General features: G+C 41.9%; 2 protein-coding genes across 4 annotated transcripts in view; one reads left to right on the forward strand and one right to left on the reverse strand.

Annotated features, from left to right (window-relative positions):
- Positions 1-20,533, forward strand: part of terb1 (telomere repeat binding bouquet formation protein 1) — a 32,261-nt gene extending 11,728 nt beyond the window's left edge. For 2 of the 3 annotated variants that reach the window (XM_056235952.1, XM_056235953.1), the window contains exons 13-22: positions 12,411-12,523; positions 12,902-13,105; positions 13,217-13,521; positions 13,866-13,930; positions 14,065-14,160; positions 14,323-14,592; positions 14,912-14,953; positions 19,019-19,089; positions 19,416-19,550; positions 20,150-20,533. In XM_056235952.1, the coding sequence (XP_056091927.1) occupies positions 12,411-12,523; positions 12,902-13,105; positions 13,217-13,521; positions 13,866-13,930; positions 14,065-14,160; positions 14,323-14,592; positions 14,912-14,953; positions 19,019-19,089; positions 19,416-19,550; positions 20,150-20,197 (1,349 nt within the window). In that variant the 3' untranslated portion in view covers positions 20,198-20,533. The remainder of the gene's footprint in view (positions 1-12,410; positions 12,524-12,901; positions 13,106-13,216; positions 13,522-13,865; positions 13,931-14,064; positions 14,161-14,322; positions 14,593-14,911; positions 14,954-19,018; positions 19,090-19,415; positions 19,551-20,149) is intronic. The other variant, XM_056235954.1, reaches the window with a different exon arrangement.
- Positions 20,534-21,659: 1,126 nt separating this feature from the next.
- Positions 21,660-23,517, reverse strand: si:dkey-238c7.16 (uncharacterized protein LOC559078 homolog). Its single transcript, XM_056235959.1, has 2 exons — positions 23,431-23,517; positions 21,660-22,410 (listed from the first exon to the last, which is right to left on the reverse strand). Exon 2 carries the CDS (start codon positions 22,400-22,402, stop codon positions 21,749-21,751), a length of 654 nt encoding a protein of 217 aa, XP_056091934.1. The 5' UTR covers positions 22,403-22,410; positions 23,431-23,517; the 3' UTR covers positions 21,660-21,748.
- Positions 23,518-23,764: the final 247 nt, after the last annotated feature.

The following is a 23,764-nucleotide window of genomic DNA, read 5'->3' on the forward strand; positions in this document are numbered from 1 at the left end:
GGAGATTCAGCAGTTATAAAACCCAAAAGACTTCGTACTTCGGATTTAAGGTGGCTAGAGAAAGAGAAAGAAACCGTCTCATGCGAACACAAGGATTTAAACATCGGCGGGGCTTTTGAAAAGTGCGTGAACTCCGTGTCTGCTTTTTCTGGGCCTTTTTCTGCTGAACAAGTAAGACATTTTAATAGTTCAATCGTGTAACAGTACGTTTTCTTAATTCACACAGTTATGGAGTTTCCTTTGTTGTGCCTTTCTCGTTTTGCTATTATGGAGAATATGAATTCTGAACTACGCAGGTAGCTGCTAACCATAAAACACGTTAAATTTAACATTAGTCACGCAATGCTGATGTTGTTAACATGAACAATTTGAGAACAAAGTAGGCTATAATTTGCACGGTTGCTGTAAATCGCGTTGATTAAATCTAACGAAGCTTATCATATCGAATGCTTTTTCCCCCTTAGTTGGTCAGAACAAAAATGGATTTTACTTACTTTTTCAGAAGACATTTTCTTATGAAAATTCTTATGTTGGTCAAACTTTCAAAAAGTGAATCTGTGATTCTGTATGACAGTATCCACACAGCGCGGTGACTGACAGCAGCACTCGCCTCAAAGCACTGTGTTCATCCGCGCTGTTTCATGCCGATTTACAACCCACGTAAAGATGATAATTCCGCGAATCACTGCAGTTACAGATTTCGAACAGAGAGATGGCGACAAAGAGGAAAAGATACGGACTGCAGGTTTAACCAATAACCAACAACTTATGGAAAAGAGCCATCTTGACATAAATTTACAAATTTATAAATTGTAAGAAATAAAAAAATCATCAATTTGTGACCAGAAATGCATCATGTAATTATAAGAGTAAAATAAAACCTAACTATCTGCTCGTTTGTAAGGAAGGTTGGGAAATAATAACTAATTTATGTATGCAATACAGAATAAATGCGGCCATCACATCACATGACAAAAGAGCGAACGACTTAAACCAGAAGACTCGGAAGGGTAAACTAATCAGGTGTTTACGACTTGAAGTGGCAGTGCACAGACCAATTGGTGTATGACATTAAGTTACCACAAGAGCGATACGAAACTAATAATTTCTGTTTCCTGTACGGAGTCTATGCAGGAATGAAAGGATGTTGCGCAAGCACGGCAACACAAAATTAGCTAATCACTCTCTGAGACAGCTCGTTATAGAGGGAATGCAGTAACGTCACTTTCCCGCCGGAACACGCCCCCCTCAGCCGGACTGAGTGGCAGAAGAGCTGCTGCGTAACTGGAGTTAATAGGGGAAACTGCGAAAACGCGAGTAAAACAAACTATTATCAGTTTAAACTAAAAGTTGGACTCGATATAGTGTTCCTTACAACTTATCAAAGATCCAGTGATCCATGGATATTGACATCAGTGGCGCAGATAGGATTTTTTAACTGGGGGGGACCGAGCTGTCAGCAAATGATTTAAACTCAATTTGTTATTTTGCGTAATTTTGGCTTTAACTAGTGCTCAAGTAGTTTCTTTATGTAATTTGGGCTAATGATTTGCACTAAAAAGCCATTGGGGGATTCTTGTTTGAAATCATGGATAAACAACAATGAACAAAGGCAAACAAAGGCCTGATAGTATGCCAATCACCCACCAAATCTTCATGTATTCAGCAAAGTATGTTTTATTTAAACATTTGCTTATCTCAGCATACAAAGTCTATCATTATGAACAAAAAAGCAAAGAACCTATGTGCAAAAAATAAAAATAAAATAACAACAACATATTTTCTACTGTGGCTGCCCTCCTGCAGATCCTCACTTGACTGACTAGGGCCTGCCTTACTGTCATCAGAAATCGCCTGCAGGCCAGGAGGACAACAGTTTAAATCTTATAATTTCAGTTAACCCTCTATACCTCTATAGAATGTGAATATCAATGTGAAATAACTGAGAATTAATGGCTAAAACTAATATTTCAAAAATATCTAAGAATAACTAAAAAAAAAAAAATTTAAGTGTTAATTACAATTTTATTGCAATTTATAGATTAGAAATATCTTTCAAATGATGTATGACATATTAAGAAATGTTTTTCATAGCCCATAATTTAAGAATCTATATCCTCCGTTGCTCCGTACAATAAAAAAAACATGATTTCCTCCTATAAGAGGATGTCAAAAGTTTATGTAGGCCTTTATTTGTTGTTTGCATAAACCTTGCACCACACAAATTTACTTATAGTGGTTTACACGACAGTGAACATACCTCATCAATTTATACAGTACCATGGGTTAAATGATAAAATAAAACATTATTTCCTGACGACGATAAATTGTTTGATTTATCCAACCATTCTTTTTGTGTTCATTCATTATTTGTCTCTGTCCACTCACCTAAATGCATAGTTATGGTCTCCACATTTTGCTAAGTGCAAAAGCCTTATTGTCAGACTAGCTATTCCCCTTAACAAATCGAATCTGCCACATCTGGGAAAGTCAACAGGCATAGGATACTTACATTGTTTGTTTTTTGAAAAAACGAGGTGATTGTTTTCTGTCTCTTCATTGCCTTTATGTGGCATTTATACAGTCGATTTTGTTCAGTTCAGAAAATCACCGACTCAGCTCAGTCATAGATGGTATATGATCACTATGGTTACCGGTCCGCTCCTACAGGCACGATTAAGGCAGCTACTAGCTCCTCATAGGACCCTGGCGACGTCACTCAGGAGGAGTCGTAGCACACACACAGAGAGAGAGAGTGTGTAAACGTCGGTGGCATGAAGGCATCGTGTGTTTATTGACAACAGAACGGCGTGTAGTGAGAACGTGGACAAAGTAATGGTGACCGGTGTAGATCAGCCTGCGTCTGTCCCGACCCGATTTTGAAGCAGCGGCGGGCCGGGACACTCTACTTTGGCTAATGTACATATAGCGAAAACATTGGTTAATCCTCTGTTTTACCGATTTTTGTCACCTTTTGTAGGGATAGTGAGGGGGGGACGGATCGGGTCACTATAAATCTGGGGGGGTCATGTCCCCCCCGTCCCCAGTGCCATCTGCGCCCTTGATTGACATGCAGCCAGGAATCGTGTTTCCTGACATTTATATCTGCCTGATTTCGACGCTGGGGAAATAAATTAAGAAAATTTGCCTGTAAACGTTTTATATAAATACAATATAGATAGGTCTAAATCCGAGTGATCACTTCCATTAATGTTATACTGTATATCATCATATCGTCCAGCCCTAAAACTTGTATAGTTTTTTGTCAGTGTTTATGTAAAAACATCCAATTATGCAGAATATAGTCTGTTCTGTAGCTTTTTGCAGTCTGTAAAAATATACAGTGCCTCAGATTTCTGGTCAAATCTAGTTGTTCAGTCAATCGCAAAGCTCTTTCCCGTTTTAGATGTGTTTTGTGTGTTTTTCACGGCATTCACGCTGAAAACGTCTCTGGTTACTTTCGTAACCTCGGTTCCCTGAAAGGCAGGGAACGAGACATTTACGTCAATGACGTAGTATGGGAACTCCTCCCCTTCTTCACTTCTGCTGAAATCTTATGGGCTAACGCCAGCTGGAGACAGCTGGCCAATTGACGCAAAATATGCAAATACTGACACGCCTGCTGGCAGTATAAATTGCATACGCACGTCAATTGCATCAGAATACGACTGAACGCTCGAATGAACAAGCGACACGGCGTTCGACGTAAATGTCTCGTTCCCTGCCTTTCAGGGAACCGAGGTTACGAAAGTAACCAGAGACGTTCCCTTTCAAGGCGGTCACTTCGACATTTACGTCGATGACGTAGTATGGGAACTGTGTCAAATCCCGCCGTGGAGCAGTGAACCCACCCACTCGAGAATGACAGAACCCTCATCCAATAGCTGTGCTACTAGAAATACGAGCTCCTGATAGGGCGAAGCGAGCCAATAGCGCGCTTTCTAAACCTCATCAAAATTTGCATATCCCAAGCAAATGAATAGAGGGAAGTCTTGCACTGAATCATTCAGGGCAGAACAACACAGAGTAATAGCAAGTATAATACAAGTCAGCAGCAAAGCGGCGACAGTTGCATAAGCACAATACATAAATCAAGCATTCATGCACAACCTGAAGGCTCAGCTCACCGAAAGCACTTGAGACGCAACAGAAGGTACATCCAACTTATAAAATCTGGCGAACGTATTCTGAGAAGACCAGCCAGCAGCAAGACACAAGTCCCTTATAGACATACCTCTGGACCAGGCCCACGAAGAGGCGATCGCCCTCGTCGAATGAGCCTTAATGTTGAGGGGACAGACCACCCCCTGGCAATCATAAGCCAAGGCAATAGCATCCACAATCCAGTGAGCAAGCCTCTGTTTCGAAACTCCACGTCCCTTGTTGCAACCGCCAAAGCATACAAATAGCTGATCCGATTGACGAAAAGCGGCTGAGCGAGTCATATACATCCGTAAAGCCCTGACTGGGCAAACAGCGCTCTGAGCATCAGTATCACGCGAGACTGACAACTCAGAAGACAACGCTGGCAGTAAAACAACCTGCGCTTTGAACGGAGTACTGAGTGACTTCGGAACGTAACCCTGTCTTGGCCGAAGAGTGACATTACAATCTCCCGGTCCAAAACGAATGCAGTCCTCGTGAACCGAGAACGCTTGTAGGTCCCCCACACGTTTCGCTGAAGCAAGAGCGAGAAGCAAAGCAGTTTTCAGGGAAAGCTCCTTGATCGCAATCGAAGCCAATGGCTCAAACGGTGGAAGAGACAGAGCCCTCAACACTAGGGCTAAATCCCACGGCGGTACAGAAGGCGGCCGTGACGGACATAATCTCCTAGCTCCCCTGAGAAAACTGATCACCAACGCATGTTTACCGATCGACTGTCCTTCGATCGGGGGGTGAAACGCAGAAATAGCAGCCACATACACCTTCAGAGTGGATGGTAAACTCCCATTATCCATCCTGTGCTGAAGGAAGCGTAGAATATCCGACACGGTGCAATTACCCGGGTCAATACTGATATCCTGGCACCATTTAGAGAAAACTTCCCATTTCAATTTGTATAAACGCCTAGTGGATGGGGCGCGCGCCTCAGCGACAGTGCTCATCGCTCGAGAGTGCAGAGCGTCCCGCTCATTCAGAGTCCCCGCAGCGGCCATACATGAAGGTTCCACAGCCCGGGGTTGGGGTGCCATACCGTGCCGTTCGCCTGCGATAACAGGTCTCTCCTGAGCAGAATTTCCCACGGGGAGTCCACTAGTAATTCCATCATGTCCGCGAACCAGGGCTGATTCGGCCAGTTCGGGGCTACGAGAATCACAGACGCTTTCTCCTCCCTGATTTTGCATAACACTGTAGGCAGAATCTTCACCGGAGGAAAGGCGTAAAGTCTGGCTCTCGGCCAGCGCGAAGTCAAGGCGTCGTTCGTCCGTCCCAAGGGGGAACGAGACAGCGAGAAGAACGCCTGGCAGTGCGTGTTCTCGCTCGAGGCGAACAGATCGACTTCCGCCCTCCCGAACCGATCCCAGATCATCTGCACCGATCCCGGGTGAAGCCTCCACTCTCCCATTCCTCGAGAGCATATCCGCTCCGCGATTCAAAACACCGGGAATATGCGCTGCTCTCACGGATAGAAGGTGCCGGTCTGCCCACAGCAGGAGACTCGCCGCCTGCTCGAATAGGAGTCTGGAGCGCACGCCTCCCTGGCGATTTATGTATGAGACCACCGACGTGTTGTCGGTCCGAATCAGTACATGCTGACGCTCTAACTGTGACCGGAAGGCTTTGAGGGCTAAGGATACCGCCATCAATTCCAAGCGGTTTATATGCCACTTTCGCTGCGACTCCGTCCATAAGCCTGAGGCAGTCGCGCCCATGCACACTGCTCCCCAGCCTGAGGTTGATGCATCCGTCAAGACTGCGGTGCGATGCGCCACGGTGCCCATCGGAACCCCTGAACTGAATAACGCTGGGTTTTTCCACGGTACCAAAGTGCGAATGCAGCTGCCGGTGACCGTGATGCGCCTGAGTCCGGACGACCACGCCCCCTGAGGGACTCGGAGCTTCAACCAGATTTGAAGAGGGCGCATATGCAACAGCCCCAGATGACACACTGGGGAGGCTGCCGCCAACAGACCTAACAGCCTCTGAAATTCCTTTAGTGGCACAGACCTGCCCGGTCTGAAACGGTCCAGAGACAATGTCAGAGACTTTATGCGCTCTTGAGAGAGATGGGCTCGCATCGTTATTGAGTTCAAGCACACTCCCAGAAATGTTGTGGTCTGACTCGGTGTGAACACGCTTTTCTGTTCGTTTACACGCAGCCCCAGCGAGTCCAGGTGACGAAGTAGTATTTACACATGACTGATTAGCACCTCTCGCGAGTGGGCTAGAATCAACCAATCGTCCAGATAATTTAGGATGCGCATTCCGCTCGACCTGAGGGGAGAAAGCGCCGCGTCCACACACTTCGAAAAGGTGCGGGGGGCGAGAGCCAATCCGAACGGGAGTACTGAGTACTGATAAGCTGTGCCCTCGAACGCAAACCTCAGAAAGCGCCTGTGGCGCGCTGCTATCTGGATATGAAAGTACGCGTCCTTTAAATCCACTGAAGCGAACCAATCCCCGGGACGAACTTGTGCCAGAATCTGCTTCAACGTTGTCATTTTGAACGCGCGCTTGTGAAGTGCTCGGTTTATGGGTCTCAGGTCCAGGATCGGACGGAGACCCCCCCCTCTCTTGGGTACCACAAAGTAGCGGCTGTAGAAACCGCTCTCCCTCTCGTTCGGGGGAACCGGTTCTATCGCTCCTTTCTCGAGCAGACTGAGAACTTCCTGTTTCAGAACGGGAACGTTTTGGGGCAAAGTTAATGACGGGATCACGCCGTTGAAACGGGGTGGTCTGCGTCTGAACTGAAGCGAATACCCGTGTCGAATTAAGCCCAACACCCACGGTGAAATGCCCGGAATTGATTCCCACGCACCCAGAAAATGACTCAGAGTGCGTGCTCGAACTGCGGTCATAGCCGCCCCCAGTGTAGTGTTTAGACTGGAGCCGCACTCCCGTGAGGCTGATAGCCCTGGTGGGAGTGCGGCTCGCAGTGGGCTGAGTGTAGTGCTGGCGATCTCGTGCCCATGAGATGCCATTATAGTCATCGAGTGTGACCCTGCGCTGTCTCGTGAAAGGGCGGGTGACACAATGTGAGGTGTAAGAGGAAGAAAAAGCTCTTTTTGTGAAGGGATACATGCTTTTATTAATTTTTTGGAACAAACAACATTCACACATATGCGATCGTCGCTCAACTGAACATGAGGGACACGATGCATAAGAACACGGCGCTTGGAGGCCGGTCCTCCTTCGCGCTCTTTCTTCCTCTTGACCGCTCCGTCAGGAAGAAGGCTTTGACGCGGAGGGGGGCGCGCTGACCTTCCCTCGGCGTGGACTCCTTCTCTGGCCCTGGCTCTTTCTCCCGGGTCCCGGCCACTGTCTGCCCCGGGAAGCGCGAGCATCCGGCTCGGTGCGAGGCGCCGCCGATTGTCTCACCGAGCTCTGGGGCTGGCTCCGGGTAGCCGATGACGAGCGCGAACGCTGACGAGCCGGGGGCGCTCGACGCGAGATCACGTGGCTCATGGCTTTAGCGCGTTTCTGGGTCTCCGAGAAACGCTCCGTGACAGCCTCCACCGCGTTCCCAAAGAGACCGGCTGGGGTGATGGGAGCATTAAGCAAGGTTTTCCGGTCGGAATCCTTGACATCAGACAGCGTCAGCCACAGGTGTCTGTGGAGGACGACCAGAAAACCCATGGAGCGACCAATGGCTTGCGCTGAGCGTTTGGTGGCCATCAGCGCAAGGTCCGTAGCTGAGCGGAGATCCCGGATGACGTCAGCGTCAACAGAGGCGACGCCATCCAGGGACTTAAGCAACTTCGCCTAGAACACCTGTAGAATAGCCATGGCGTGGAGAGCTGATACTGCCTCTCCTGCCGCTCCGTACGCCTTATCCGCTTGGTGGGCCGTGAACCTGCAGGGCTTGGACGGCAGGCTGCGGTCCGCGCCCAGTGCAGACGTCGATGGGCACAGGTGAGTGGCGACGGTCTCCTCGACGGGCGGCATGCGCACGTAACGGGCCCATGCAGGCGACGCAGAACAAGTGGGTGTCGGGCGCCACAATAGGCCCCGAGCACAAGTTGCAGATGGATGCCATCGGATGCCAAAGACAGTGAGGTATCTTTAGATGCACCTTCGACGATGGCGAGTTTTTGTAGAGTATTTTCCAATTCGAAGCACACGTCGATTTGAGCGTGAAGAAAAGGATTCTGATGCAATTGACGTGCGTATGCAATTTATACTGCCAGCAGGCGTGTCAGTATTTGCATATTTTGCGTCAATTGGCCAGCTGTCTCCAGCTGGCGTTAGCCCATAAGATTTCAGCAGAAGTGAAGAAGGGGAGGAGTTCCCATACTACGTCATCGACGTAAATGTCGAAGTGACCGCCTTGAAAGGGAACAAATGCTGCCGCTCAGTCTTTTTGCCACTTGTGGGCGTGACCGCATTCACTCCGGCCAACGGTGACGTCATGCGCATACCCTCTATTCCAGAGTCATATAAAAGATTACAGTTGTTAAAAATTCCGACTCCTCCCACCTTTTTAATCAACCTACGAATATTACTGCATTTTTGTTATTTTTGTCATCATTGTTATTATTATCATTACTGTTACTGTTATGATTACTATTTTTATCTTAATTATTGTTGTAATTGCTGTTGTTATTGTCGTTGCTCTCATCATTGCTGTCACCATTGCCATCATCATTATCATCATTATAACTTTTATTATTATTATCATTATTATTGTTAGTGCTGTTTTGGAATTACTAACCTGGTGTTTATTGTTATCACTACTGCTATGGTTAATTGCCCCCTAATCTTTTCATGTGTTTTTAATTGCACCACAACGTAGAATAGAAAAAAAAAGATGTGTGTATATATATATATATATATATATATTAGGGGTGTAACGGTTCACAAAATTCACGGTTCGGTTCGATACGATACACTTGTGTCACGGTTCGTTTCGGTACGATTCGGTACGTTTCCGATACAGCAAAAAGAAAGAAATGCCAGAGAAATTTCCTTGATTTAATCTTTTTAATTATATTTTTATTAAAACTAACATCATAAAGTATGATATTTTTTAACTTTGAGCAATGATGGAGCTATACTTGACTTTTCTTAGGAGCTTATAAAACAAAACAGCTCCTTGGACAAAATTAAATGTAATATTGTTGTAGTTATAAACAAAGGTTTATTTTAGTTCAGATTAACATTTGAGGGCAGCAATTGTATTCATAATGTCAAAATAAAACCGACGTGATGTTACTTGAAAGCATATAGCCTATTCCTGCCAAACTTCCATGGTTACAGTTAGTAGTGTTACTACAGTAAACCCATGGTGAATGTTGCTGATCTGTGTGGACACTGGATAGTTCATTCATGATTCATGGCACAATGTTTCTTCCTGGTTTCCACGTCAGCGCTGTTTGATCCGTTAATAACGGAGAAATGCGAATGTTTCTCACTAGATCTTGCAGCGATGTTATTACTTCAGTGGCGAATTCAAATGCTTTCTTTACTGGATTTGGCTGTGTAGTAACAGTGCTGATGATTAAGATCGGCTCGCGCTGTATTTGTCCAAACTGATAAACGGTCCTTCAACCACACAATAACGAGTGATTTCGTTCCGCTTACATTACATTTGCCATTTGATGTTGGGCAATGTTGTGGTCACGCACATTATGAGCGCGCTTGCCACGCGTGACGCGCCTTCATTTGAAATAACGAAATTTTGGTCGGCAGGAAAAATGGTCCAACGAACCGTTCGGTTCAAAAATGCGTACCGAAAACCGAACCGAAAGCCTCGTACCGAACGGTTCAATACGAATACGTGTATCGTTACACCCCTAATATATATGTGTGTGTGTGTGTGTGTGTGTGTGTATATACATTGAAAAACCTCATAAACACTCAAGGCAAGACAGGCGAGAAGTGGTTTCCATGGGACAGCATCTCTGTCCCAAGTTGAGACACTGTACCCCTTCTTTTAATGCACCTTAGACACTACACATAACATACAAAATTTTTTTTAAAATAGGGACTGAAGAGATGTGGGGGAGGGTTATCTTATATTATATTATTATAGTATCTTTTATTTTTGGAGAGTGCTGACAATGGTAATTGTTACATAGGAGGAAAGATGGAAATAAGAATAAAAATAAAAATTGACTAATACAATGTTAGCAGTATGATGGTGGTGAGGAGGGGTGGTGGTGATGGTAATGATGATGGTAATAAATAATAAATGGTTACTTTGCTCATGCATACACACACCCACCCACCCACCCACACACACACCTACCCACACACACACACACCTATACATTTACACACTTTTATTTCACTTCTGGAATTATGGAATTGCTAGATTGTTCGTTACTGCACTATTTTGGTCTGTATGTCTGTCTGTTAAAAAAAAAAGAAGAACAAAATGAACTACCCATCATCACTAGTAGTAGCATGCAGAAGTTAGCATGCAGGGAACAAAGAAATATGTAGTGAAAAAAACTTTTTTTTATAAAAATGGAAATAAATGTCTTCATGAACACACCTGAAAATAAAATACTGAGAAAGCCTTATTCAGGACAATACAAATACAATAGACTGCCTTTATTGCAGTGGTGATGATATGCTATTAACTTCAGGTGCATCATATCACACAGCAGCACTTGGTAAACATACCTCTTCTCTTAAAGTCCCCCTACAAGCCAAAAATTGTATCACTTAAAACTAATATAGCTTCAAAACTTAAAAGCAAGCATTAAATAATAAAGAGGAACAAAGAAACATATTAAAAGCAATAAACAGGGGCGCTTTCAGTATTTTAGAGTAGGCTATATCTAAACGTTTTCCATTCAAGAGCAGTGAGTGATTTTTCTCTTTCTCAGCTTTACCAGAGCCCGTCTAACGGAGAGCCTTGGCACTTCCTATTAGCCCCATTGTGTATCATCTTGGTTGCAGTTCCATTAGAATTCCACTGGAGGTGATCGCGGACGAGTGCAGAATGAATGGGAGTCTATGGAGCTAAACGGCTAAATGTATCTCTTTCTCCTGCTTGTCATTGAATCAACATAGATTTTATTGTTGATTCCGCAAGTTCAATATAGATTATAGGCCAAAAGTCGAATGAACGAGTACTTATGTCCTTTCGATTTCTTACAGGTTAGGCCGTTGTTGGACGGAGCACGCTAGCATTCTGCTATTATGTGACGTCATCACATTTTTGAACGGATTTTTAGAACAGATAAGTGAACTTAAAAATGCAATTTTCAGCTGAGTGTATTATCTTAGCCCTCCCTTTTGAATGCAACTTTCAAATTACTTGACAAAAAATTACATCCTGAGAAAAGTGGATTTCTGGGGGTGAAACCCCATAGACTCCCATTCATTCTGCACTCGCCTGCGAGCGCCCCCGCATGGACAGAGACGTGTTACTGCAGCCAGTCCAGAAAGCGGAAGTAACCAGACAGTGCCAATTCTTTTCAATTAGACATTCTCTGGCTTTACTGTTTGATTATTACTGATGGCATCATAGACAGCGGGAGATCTAATAAGCTGCATTCACACTAATGCACAGATCTCTTTTGAAATATAAGATGTCCTGTCTGTTAAATCCCTTAAGACACAATTGATTGTGTTTACATTCTTTTTTGTAAGGAAAATAACAGGGCGAGAGTGCGCGGGTTACTCATAGCGCATATCCTGTGCAATGAAGCCTGTGAATGTTCTTGTAATTCGCTACAACCTTTCCAAATTTTATGAAAGATTATTTTATGGAAGGTTCAAGTGGTGTAAGTGTGTGTGAGGAATTGAAAGCAAGGAGAATACGGATGTTTCTAAAGCTTACACAATGTCATCATGCTTTGTGGTTAAAAACTATTACAGTGCTCTTGTATTCGTTTGAGGGTACTTAGCTCCCTCGCGAAGTGGTAACACGATGTAAATAAGAGATTCATTGTGCAGTGTAGACATTGACTATAAGACATTGAATATAACGAAACTTTGTGAGATCGCAAACTGAGATGAGTGACAGCTTTTTAGTAATTATAGAGGGAGCTGTCTTACCGGGCTTTCTAGACTATATATATAATCTATTCAGAATTAGAATAAAAGTGGACACATAACAGTAAACACAAACCATGTTCCCATTTGCCATCTCAGAGTAAGACGGGTGCCTTCTAACACCACACAGACATATTAACAACATTAAAAACTTAATTTTCACCACAGAGGGTCTTTAATGTCTTGCTTCTATTAAACTTTGGCTCATGAGGATTGGACATTTATTTCCCTTTCCCACCCAGCTGAATCATTAGGCGGAGACATGTCCAGTATGGATCTGCAGGAGAGTGACAAAGAGAGACACTTGCGTTCAGCTGGAGAAATCCTCCAGAGAATACAGCATCTAGAGAAAAAGGTATTTGTAAATGTATATTTTTTCACCAAGTTGTCACGGCTATTGTGCATACTGCATACCTGTAAATGTCATATTATAATGTGGATGAGACAGATTTTGGTGTTTTTAACAGAAGATACCCTTTTAAGCTTTAACACCTCGGAGAACATTCTTTTGTTATTTTGTCAAAATTACTTTAACCAGATTTGATAACATGATAAGACACCCAAGACAGAATGTGACTAAGCATTTCAGAGCACCACAGAGCACTTTAGGTTTTTATTTTTTTACTTTTAACATTTCATGGTAAAGGAAGAGTGTGCTATGAATACATACTTATTACTCTTAATTCTTATTACTCTTAACTTTATAAGCCTAATTTTGTATTTTGATTCTCAGATGGGTGTGAAACTGTGGGAAAGAGCCATTGAAAGCCAGCAGCACAGCATGCAGAGGTCGGCCTCATCTGTGGAATGTAATGAGGCAATGTGGGAGGGCCCTGTGATGCAAAAGGTCAAAGTTCATCATCGAGTATGTGAGTCTCCTGCAGGAACTCTTGAACATCCAATGACAAATGAAATACCGTACGACCAAGAGAGCTTGGTGAGAATCACATGTAAACACATACAACTTATAGTAATGTGTAAATATTATTGAGTATTCTGCATCAGCAGTTTTAACAACATAAAATTGTGTGTTTATGTATGTGAACAGCAGTGTGTCAGCTCTGAAGAGTGTTTGAGTCCTGCCCAAGTCACTCACTTCAGAGGCTCTAGCTGGGGACAGAGCAAAGAAAGAGAGCATGAACAAATGAGAGAGAATGAGAGGAATATTGAGAGGAGTGACAACCAGGAGACGAGGAGAGAGAGAGTTGTGAAAAAGAGAGACATGGAGTGGAAAATGAAGTCTGAAAGAGTGGCGAAGAGATTAAAGATGATGAATTTGGACTCAGATCTTGATGGCAACAAACGTCTCCAGCACTGCAGCACGCCAACAAGGGGCGGCAGAGATACACGGGGGTAAATGAATGAGTTTTACTATTACGGGTTTCCTTGATACATACACTTTATTATTATAATTTGACAAATAAAGAGTTCAAACCAATGTCTTTTACAAAATATATTGTACACTTGTGGCCAGAAAATGTAAACAAATAGATTTTTTGTTTTTGCAAGAAAATGTGGTACAGATTCTTGCTTTCCTCATTCCTAGTTGTTTTATTCATGATTAGAATATTCACATTAAATCCAGATTCACATAAAGCATTTCATTTCATGTCAATGACTTTTCAAGACAGAGTCAGTAAATTTTTCCTCCTCGAGGGAGTGACATTTCTCTCTGTTTTATTTTTCTTGGGTTTCAGCCCAGATATTTTCAGACATCCTGATCCCATGAAGAGAAACCAGTGCACGCAACCTCTCTCAGATGGTAAATCTTTCTTAAAACATCACACTCTCTTTGTGCTAAATCACAGAAAACCTACTGATTTATTTTAGTGATCAAGTTGTTTGCCGTTCATTTGATGTTTTAGATAATGAATTTGTGCTGCGTTCTGTTTTTAGATGAGATGTCGCTGTGCTCTGAGCTGTTAGACAGAGAAATTAACAGGTTTCTGAAGCCGCCCTCTCCCACTAAACCCAGCAATCTACGCTGTGCAGGTGTGTGTCTGTATAAATGCAAACAAACAACACATTAGATAACAAAAGTAATACATTCTCCCACTTTCTGGTTCCTTAGTACTCTTATTGATCTTTTTGTCTCAAATATTAATTTTATCCATGCTGTCACATGCACACGCATGCACCTTTTCCATCTCCCAGGTTGTGTGAAACATATGAATGAGATGGACAGTCGTTCATTTGGCGCCGTGTTGCGTAGCTGCAGGTTTCAGTGTGACTTTCACCTGGTGCTACAAGAGGTTGAGGATCGATTCAGGAGAAGCCAGCAGTTAGAGAAGACTAGCCACAATTTAACACATGCTCATATCAACACACACGGCAAAAACAGAGAGCAAAGCACATGCACTAATGGGGATAATAAGAGGAGCAAGAGGGAAAAACACAGACTGAGTCACCAACCATCAGACGGATGTAAGAGACGGCATCCACACAGTCTTTCACAATGTCTTTGGGATTGTGGAGGAATGTGCACCTACCTCAAATGTTTAGAAAGTAGCTTTGATAGAACAAGGCCTGGAGAACAAAACACACCCTCATGAGTTACATTTATCAATTTAGCAGATGCTTTCATTCAAAACGACAATGCATGTTCAGACAAAATGTTAGGAATTATAATTATATGCATATTCTGAGGATCTATTTATATTTTATACACACATGCTATATTGGGGTTTTTGTGCATTTTGTGTTTTCTTTTCTGCTTTGTAATTCTCAGTGTTTCTTTCTTCAGGTTTTAGGCTCACACCACTGAGAAGGCCGTGTGAAACAAACGGTAAGAGAAGTGCTCCTTTCCTGTAGATGTATCTCAGTCACTTTGAGTTTGATGGAGAGGGCTGTGAAATTTAGGCAATGTCTGTGCCACAATAAACATCTGAAAAATGCCCTAATGTTTTATAAACGATGTGTGTGCATGCAAAGAACTGGGTTATATAATATTGAATAAGGTGCTGTTCTGTAAGCACAAAAGTGTGCTTTCCACTTTTGTCTATGCTTCTAAAATTTCTTTCCAACTTTATTCTCGTTTTTTTTCCTTTGTGTCCTCCTTTTTCCTTCAGTCTCACTCATTCCATTGGCGAGTTGTGGTCTCTGAGTGCTATTCAGTTGTTCCTATGTGGCTTCTTTCCCGTAACCTCAGAACTTACTCACTAGACTTTCTAGAGATGTTCTCACTATAATTGTCAAGTAAATGATAATAATGTACCATCATCCAGTCATTATCGCAAGTCTGGATAGGGCGATCTGGACCCCAATGAAAAATAAAAAATCTTACAGTTTAGTGGCCATTATGCAAAAGTACTTTACCAATATATGCTCCAAATGACCAATCAGTCAAGTATTCTAAAGAACCATGTTTATTTCAGCTGTTTCTTTAAATTTTTAATTTCTGTTTCTTTAAATTAAATGTTTATTTTTTTATTTATATGCATGCATCCAGTCAACTAGAATAACTCTACTAGAGATTCTATGATGATCTTGATGGATATTTTACATTTTATTTTTAAAAAGCGACGTTTACATGAATATGTAAATGTGTACTACACGCTTTCCTCTCAGTAGCAAAATAAACACAACAAAAATAACAACGGTGAGAAAGCAGCAGTTAAGATCTGATCATAGCAATGTGAATATGTTTGCACCAGCTCTGCAATTCACTGGTATAATGTCAACAGATGAGGTAATTAAAATTACAGTTTTATGATAGTTTGATTATAAAATATATTTGAGACTAGATAGATCTGGCTATGTGAGACTATAGTTTGGATCAATCCCTTTTCTTGGCATTAAACATTGACTTTACAATAAAAAATAGCTCTCACGAGTACACGTCACATCCTTTTTTCAGGCAAAAACGTCCTTTACAAAAAATTCTGTCTACAGGCTTTCATAGGCAACCTTAGCCTGGTTAAAACCAGACCATTCTCAGTTGTAACTGAGTTATGGTCTGGCAAAGCTTCATAGACAAATCATTTCCAAAGGTGCGTCACCAACGGACATAGCTCAAATGCCTCTGGGCGCAATTGGATAGACCTAAAACCAATCAGAGCGCTGAAGGAGATGACGTATGCAGAGCAACGTTCATCTGTTATAGAACAACTTAGGGCCCTTACATAGTCAACGCATCGGTACGCATACGCGTGCGCAAGGCTACACATCGCTACGCTTCGGCCGCCATTATGCGTCGATGCGTAGCCAAATGTGTCATCCTAGTTTTTGATACGCGACGCGCCGATGCATGCAATACTATGTGTTGTTGGTGGGGGCGACATTGCAAGTAATGTACATGACCCGACTCTAGACTCTACTACCCCCTGTTGCGCGATCGGTGTATTGCATTTCACGCATCGCCGGTGACGCTTGCATCTGCTTGCGTACTATGAAAAGGAGCGTGTAGCTCGCGTTCCTTGCTCGCGTTGACTATGTAACGGCCCTTAGTTTGAATAAACGAGCAGACACTGATTAGCTACTTGCTCTACGTTTATTTAAAATCAACAGCAAGACAACTAGAACTGAATGTGTTTTCCATTAAATAAATCACACACAGTAAACAAAACCTTTACAAAAAAAACTTTGCAATGAACTTAGAAATTTAGACGTGCCGGTGCCGGTACGTGGCAATTCAAACTGCGTGCCGGTGCGGTGAGACGTACATGCTCGGGCAGATTCGGCTTGAAGTCGTTCATCCTCGGACGCGGCGCCGCGCGCGCTGTTACAAAAAAGGCAGTGCACACAGCCTAGCAAAATGGGGTCCGTCTTGCGCACAGAACACGTCATTTTTGCCGCGCGCACCTTCGGGCTCGTGCGGGCGCGTCGAGTATAAACAAGGCGTGTCCGTGTCAGCACGCGCTCTGATCGGTAAAGGTGCGCAGACCTCTCCCGAATCATCTCCAGCAGTAGCAGCCTCCGAAGCACCACTAACTCCGCCTCCGTTTCCCTCCTAAGCTGATATTAGTATTTAAACATTCTCTATGATAAAAAATGTTTGTGAATTTTTTTTTTTTATAACATGGTTTTGGCGGTTAGAGGTCTTAATGACGGTGTTCAACTATAACCGTCACACCCCTAGTTCCACGGCGGCATCCATCTTTGTAAATGTACAAAATCTGCTTCATCGTCGCTGTGCTGTCGTCATCGTGTAAAGCCCGCCCCAACGTTTCTGATTGGTACCGCGATTTCGACGGATTAGAAATGGGCTTGAATGATGATGCGTTCTATTATTGTCAACGAACCGACTAGGCCCTCGGATATGACGCCATTTCCACACTTCAAGCTTTCTGGTATGTTTTGTGCGTCCGAGTCGGAGAAAAAACATGGACGCCACCCGGAAAGCTTTTGCTATGGTAGCACTGGCCGAGTACCAGGCGCTTATCAAAACTCAGCCATTTGAACTTCTAAAATTTTCACTTTATTTCATGTTTTAATTTATCTTCTGTTAGCAACGCTAGCCACGTTAGTAACACCCATTTGAAACAAGGCTTCATTCAATATTGCACTCACAACAAGACCGATTCCCATACCCACAGGCAGTGATACGGACGCAGTAAGGTATTGCAGTAATACGAGTGATTAAAAACTTCATTTAAACAACCAAAGCGGTCCAAAAACAATGAAAACAATTCATACTAAGTCACACAGGGCGCAGCCATCTTGGATTCCGTATCAGAATTCTTGCTCGGTGTCCTCACGGTTGTCCGAAATCCGAGCGGGAAAATCCGAGGAAAGGGGGCGTGTTGGTGCGTGTTGCTAGGCAACGTCTGTCTTCCTAGTCGGAACTCCGACACGGATAAATAATAGAACGCACCATGAGCTTTTTGCCTAAATTTGCCTAAATCTAAATTTGCCGGAAGTTGTCTGGGTTTTCCCAGGCTAAGGCAACCTAGGAAGTCGGGGAAAGTCTTGTTTTTTTAGCATTCGTTACAAGTTGCTCACACTGGTAATAGAAAAAGTGATTAATACATGAAAATTCATACATATTCTTACATATGTCAAATATAATGATATTGTATTATTATTATTTTAAAATTGCATTTTATTAATTTATAGTCTTGATACCTGAATGGAACAAGTAAATGATACGTTTGTCTAAGATTTAGACAAAGGAGTATTTGTGCGTGCGTGTGTGTGTGTGTGTGGGAGAGAGAGAGAGAGAGAGAGAGAGAGAGAGAGAGAGAGAGAGAGAGAGAGAGAGAGAGAGAGAGAGAGAGAGAGAGAGAGAGAGAGAGAGAGAGAGAGAGAGAGAGAGAGAGAGAGAGAGAGAGAGAGAGAGAGAAAGACAGATAGTTGGAGCATATTGTGTAGGTAAGATGGGTAACTAGATTATGGGTCCCTGGGGGTTCTGAGCTCTAGTTATTGAGCTGTTACTATGGAGACTAGTCTGTTTTGTACCACAGAACAAAGTCATTAGGACTGAGGATATGACCAGACACAAGCACACACTCAGTTGCACTTACAGGATTTTCACACACTGTTTCACTTTAGGTCAGTGTGTTCCAGTCTGCCAATGCACACGTTCACATCCATACATGCACATACACACAAAGTGTTTTGGTCTTCTCAAGAGTTGGTGGAATGAATGTCTTTCATGCTGAAAGAAAAAAAACCCTGCCATAGTCCTGCTAAAGAATGGTGTGTATTTGTTCTTTAGGTTACTAGTACAGGGTTTAGTACTGTGTGTGCAGTTTCACAGTCTGCCCACTAAATCATTCTAAAGATCAATACTCCTCCCTGCTGCCCTGTCCAAGTCCTACCATTAGTATTGCTGTTGCCAGCATAGACACATTTTGAATGCTTTGGTTCTTTAATTCCAAATAATTATTATTCTCTTTTTGTTTTCTCTCAGGCCCAGAAATGGAAAAGAACATGCATCACATACATAAGAAGAAAACCTCAGAATACTGGCTCCCAAAAAATGTATGGTACTGTTAGTTTTAGGTGAAAGGATAATACCATGATTTCACACTAACTAAACCTGCATTGAACCTGGAACATCCTATGGCGTTTTAGATGTTCAGGCAGTCATGCATTGTACAGTTTTATTTTCGTTTATAATATTCTGAGCAGAATCAGAAAATACAAATGTAAAATGCAATAACTTGCTCTTTCTCTGAAACAATTCAAAGATTAATTTACTAAGCAGTTACAGTATGAACAGGCAATGTTCATATTTTTGCACTCATATGCATAATCATCTTTTAGTCCACATTTATTCCATAATTTGTAATTGTTTTCTCGTTTAGTCTTCAGGCAGACACCGAGAGAGGCAGAACTGGTCTGCTGATGAGTTGCGCTATCTCAAAATGGGTGTGAAAAGGTTTGGCCACTCCTGGAACTCCATCCTCTGGACGTATCCCTTCCAGCCCAGTCGCACCAATGTAGGCCTGGCCAAGAAGTACCAACACATGCAGGCATGACATGACCAATAGTGAAGATATGTTTTCTGAATACTGAAACTTACAATATAAATTTAACAAAGTCAAGAACGTTCACTTAATATTTTCACTTAAAAAATTGGTATATTGTGCATAAAGAAGCCTTTTAGGACGATTACAATGTTTTGCCTTGTGGCATTCCTAATTTTCTTTAGTGCAATGCAAAAGAAAATCCTCATTCTTATTACTGTAATGCAAAAAAAAAAAATACAATGTAAATAATATATTGTATTATCTGTTGTACTGTATTCATTTTAGCATGACTTTAATTAAAAAAATCCAACAGGATGAAAATCATAATGGTACACATTGCACGTACAGTTGTACACATAACGTTCACATAACCTTGTGTGAAATAAATATGCTAAATACATCAGATGAAATTTTATTTCACTGTTGTTACCTTCAGGGCTATGGAGTTATAGCTTTTATATTGTGAAAAGAAGTGCACATATCGTTTTCTTGCTTCCTGTTTCATTTCCCCAGTAATGCTCTTTCAAAATCCTAATTTTTCTCTCTCTCTCTCTCTCTTTTACTGACAGAAAGCCAAAACACAGGGTGTAGATCTGTCTGGTGCAGGAGATGGATAAAAACATCACCAGATAATCTCAAAATGGACAAATTTTCTGCCATCTAATCTATAACGATTTTTCACTATTTACGTTCTGTCTTATTTAATAGAGTAATATATTGGATGTTTTTGAATTGTTTAGAATTGCCCTTATTTTGCTATATAACAAGGTGATGTGTTAGAAAATAACATTGTTTGTACTAAAGAGATATGGAAAAAGAAGAAAAGATTTTGTTTCTTATAAAGTTGTATTTTCCCTTAGGGTAACAGTTACCTGTTTATTTGTTTTCAGTCAAATCCACTTGATTTGCATGGCAGGCACATATTTGTATAAAGTTTACATTGTGCAACTGTTGATTCCCCAGTGTCCATGTCATCTGTATTCATTCCTCTTATGGTTGAAGTACACAAAGCTCTGTTATACAAGGATAATGAGGCATGGCATTTCCTTGAGATTCCAGGCCAGCAAGCAAAAGCAGCTTAATATTTCATTAAAAACTTTGTTACACACTAAGTACAGAAAATTCAGTGGAAGGATGTTTATTTATATAAATCCAAAGTTTCTTAGGACAAGAGCCAGAAAGTTAACCTAAAAAAAAAAAAAAACACCTCCCATGAGACCCCTTTTCTCTGGAAAGAATGTTGCCCCTCTCCCCAGAAGCTTCTCTGAGAAAACTTAAGATGTACGTAAAAGAGAGATAGTGCATGTTATCTTCCCAGAAAATTCCTGGGAAACTCCTGTGTTTTGGGATAGTTCATACAATACTATGTTGAGTTTGGTCTGTACTCCAAATTATTTCTAACACATTTCAGCACTGCGGTAATGTTGTGTCAATTTATTTTCACAGACTGCACTCATCTTGATGTTTTCTTCAGATGTTTGAAGAGATAAATACATACCACACATTTGATTAAAATGCATTTCTAGTATAAAATACAGATCAAGGAAAGAACGTTTTTGTAATGTGTTGCAGTCTTTATTTTCCTTTACTACAATCATTGTTTTAATGTACATTCTTTTCCTCTTCTATGGGAGATTGGCTGCACGTTTCATACACAATTGCCAAGAGCCTGGAAGAATATAGAAGAAAAAAATATCAGATGGCTGGTTTGCTGCTTGTCAATGAATCGGTAGGCATAACATTAGTAATGTTTGTTAGACAGCTGAGGTGGCTCGTTTCCTTATTTAGAGGGCTCATACTTTCAACTTTTTCATGACAGGGTTGTGCAAAATTCAGAATTTAAGAATTGACTTTATCATCTGTCTATAAACCTTCAAAATCAAGGCTTTTTAAACTTTTGTCCAAACATTCAAATACAGATTTGTCTAGCCAACTTGGATTTTCTTTTTCTGCTTAAAAAAGTTAATTAATTTACACTTCTTACTAGTTTCGAATCAAATTGCTATCCTAGTTCAATTCTGAATGACACGCAACCCTATTTTATGACTACATCCTCCTCGTGAAAAAAAAATAATTAATTGTTCATTAATTTCTTGAATATTGTTCTGACATACTTGCACCTAATGACCATCCAGCTGCTACTGTTTTTTACAGGTGAGGGTAGTGATTTATATAATGTTGACATTGTCAACTGCGTTCTGTCCCATATCTTCCAAAGTGAATGAAGGATCCGAGGTAGGGATTGTGGATTCATGGGTCAGTTTACAATCCAGGAGGTCCAATGAGGGCGTCTCCACCTTATCCAGACATTCCAACAAATCCTTGTTCTCAGCTGGTGCAGGACTACTAATTTTGTCTTCCATCATCTCGCTGGTTATGGCTTCACTTGCCATTGTGACTCCAGTAATGAGGGCTTCAGAGATTGGAGATTTCAGCAGGTCATCCAAGAGACTGGGTTCTTGAAGAACATCAGAAGCATCAAGATCAGGTTCAGACTTCTGCTCTGGAGCGGCAGGTTCTTTCCCAATCAGGCTGACGGATGCCAATGCGGACTCCACTGCTTCAATACCTTTGTTTACAACATCTTCCACCGGTGCAGAAATCTGTTCAGTGACTGCATCGACCGTTTCTTCAACTGCTTGTGTAATGGTCTGCAGAACACTGGTTGAAGAGGCAGTCTTGCCCTCTGGAACCTCACATTTCTGCTCTGCATTCTCAGTCACAGTGGAGTCCTCTGGTGTTGCAGACTCCTCTACAGCTGGAGCTGTTGTGTCTGCTCCTATCCCTACTTCACTCTTCTTCCGACTGAGCTTCGCTCCCATTCTGCCCCCTTTGCAATAGAGGGATACATCACAGTTATTAAAGCAAGCTCACACAAACAATTATTTTTATGATGGTCTCTCGCACCACAAAATAGACTGGAGAGATTTCAACACCAGTTTACGAAGCGATTAGTATTAATCAACAATCTTTTGAAAAGAGCTCAAACAAATGGGCCACAGGAAGTGGCTTTAGCTGGAATAACATGAATTACATGATAAAAAAAATTCTTTCCAACTAAATCAAGAATGGTTGGTCAAAATGTGGATGCACTACGTATGCATGGGGTCAGGGTGTTTTGCATACCTTTGTTAAGCATCAACCAGTGGAATTATAAATGCACATCAAAAATCAACTGAATAACTAAGATTAACAAGTATCATGACTACTCGTTGAAACTTGTGCATTACATATGAACATTTTTGTAACTTTCATAGCATACAAAAAACATTTAAAAACAGTAGGATAGAAGTCTTGAACTATAATGCTAAAATTGGGGACCAGCATGGGTTAACAAGTTTTAGACATCAGAACATCATGTTCTCTTGTGGTTTTATTGGCTAGGAAAGTAGGAAAGAGCCACAAACTCTGATGGAAACTCTCCAGCTTATACTGGAGACATTAAATAAAAGCTTCTCATAATTCAAACCATTAACGTATTTTAGAATAGTAAATTTAAGAGTGATACTTTATATTATTCTAACTCAGCCACACCTTCCTCCAGCTGCTGAAGTGCTTTGAACATGGGTTTCATCTGCGGACCACATTCTTGAAAAGAGGTTTAAAACACAACTTACACTGTCAAACGAAGTTTTAAAAATAAAAATACACCCAAATATCACGGTGGAGTTCAAACCCGTTATAATTTTCACCACTGACGTGGCATCAGAGCTGGGACGGAGGGACAAAGCAGAGTCCTACTGAGAGTACCGATAAACATGATACTTCTTTATCTTTAACATACTACACAAACAAACATTGCAAAGTAGCTATGCATGCGTTGCGAATTGTCAAACCAGTATAAACCCACCTTTTTTTGACCGGTGAATGAGTGGAGACGCGAGCAGATGCAGGATCAAGGATGGTGAGACTGACTGTGCAAAGAGAGGAAAACTCGAAGATGTGGTGATGTACAGTTTCCAAATGAATCCCTCTTTTGAGCCGATTCTTTTTAATGATTCGATTGAGCCGATTCTCGAAGCGTTTGTTGTTCAATGGGCCTACTGTGAAAATTACCTGACATAAAAAGTCCTTTTAAAGGCTCACGGCTTATGTAAGTCAAATAATAATTTGCACACTATATTTAACGGCCTATATTCATGCATAAAAAGAAAGCAACTTCCGCAATCCGCATGAGGGATGAC

Source organism: Rhinichthys klamathensis, unplaced genomic scaffold, assembly GCF_029890125.1.
Source record: "Rhinichthys klamathensis goyatoka isolate OS25496 unplaced genomic scaffold, OSU_Roscu_1.1 h1tg000436l_1, whole genome shotgun sequence".
NCBI classification, from domain to species: Eukaryota; Metazoa; Chordata; class Actinopteri; order Cypriniformes; family Leuciscidae; genus Rhinichthys; species Rhinichthys klamathensis.

What these genes read in the sequence shown, in the direction of transcription:
- si:dkey-238c7.16 (XM_056235959.1), bottom strand. Translation starts at nt 22,402, where the DNA reads ATGGGAGCGAAGCTCAGTCGGAAGAAGAGTGAAGTAGGGATAGGAGCA.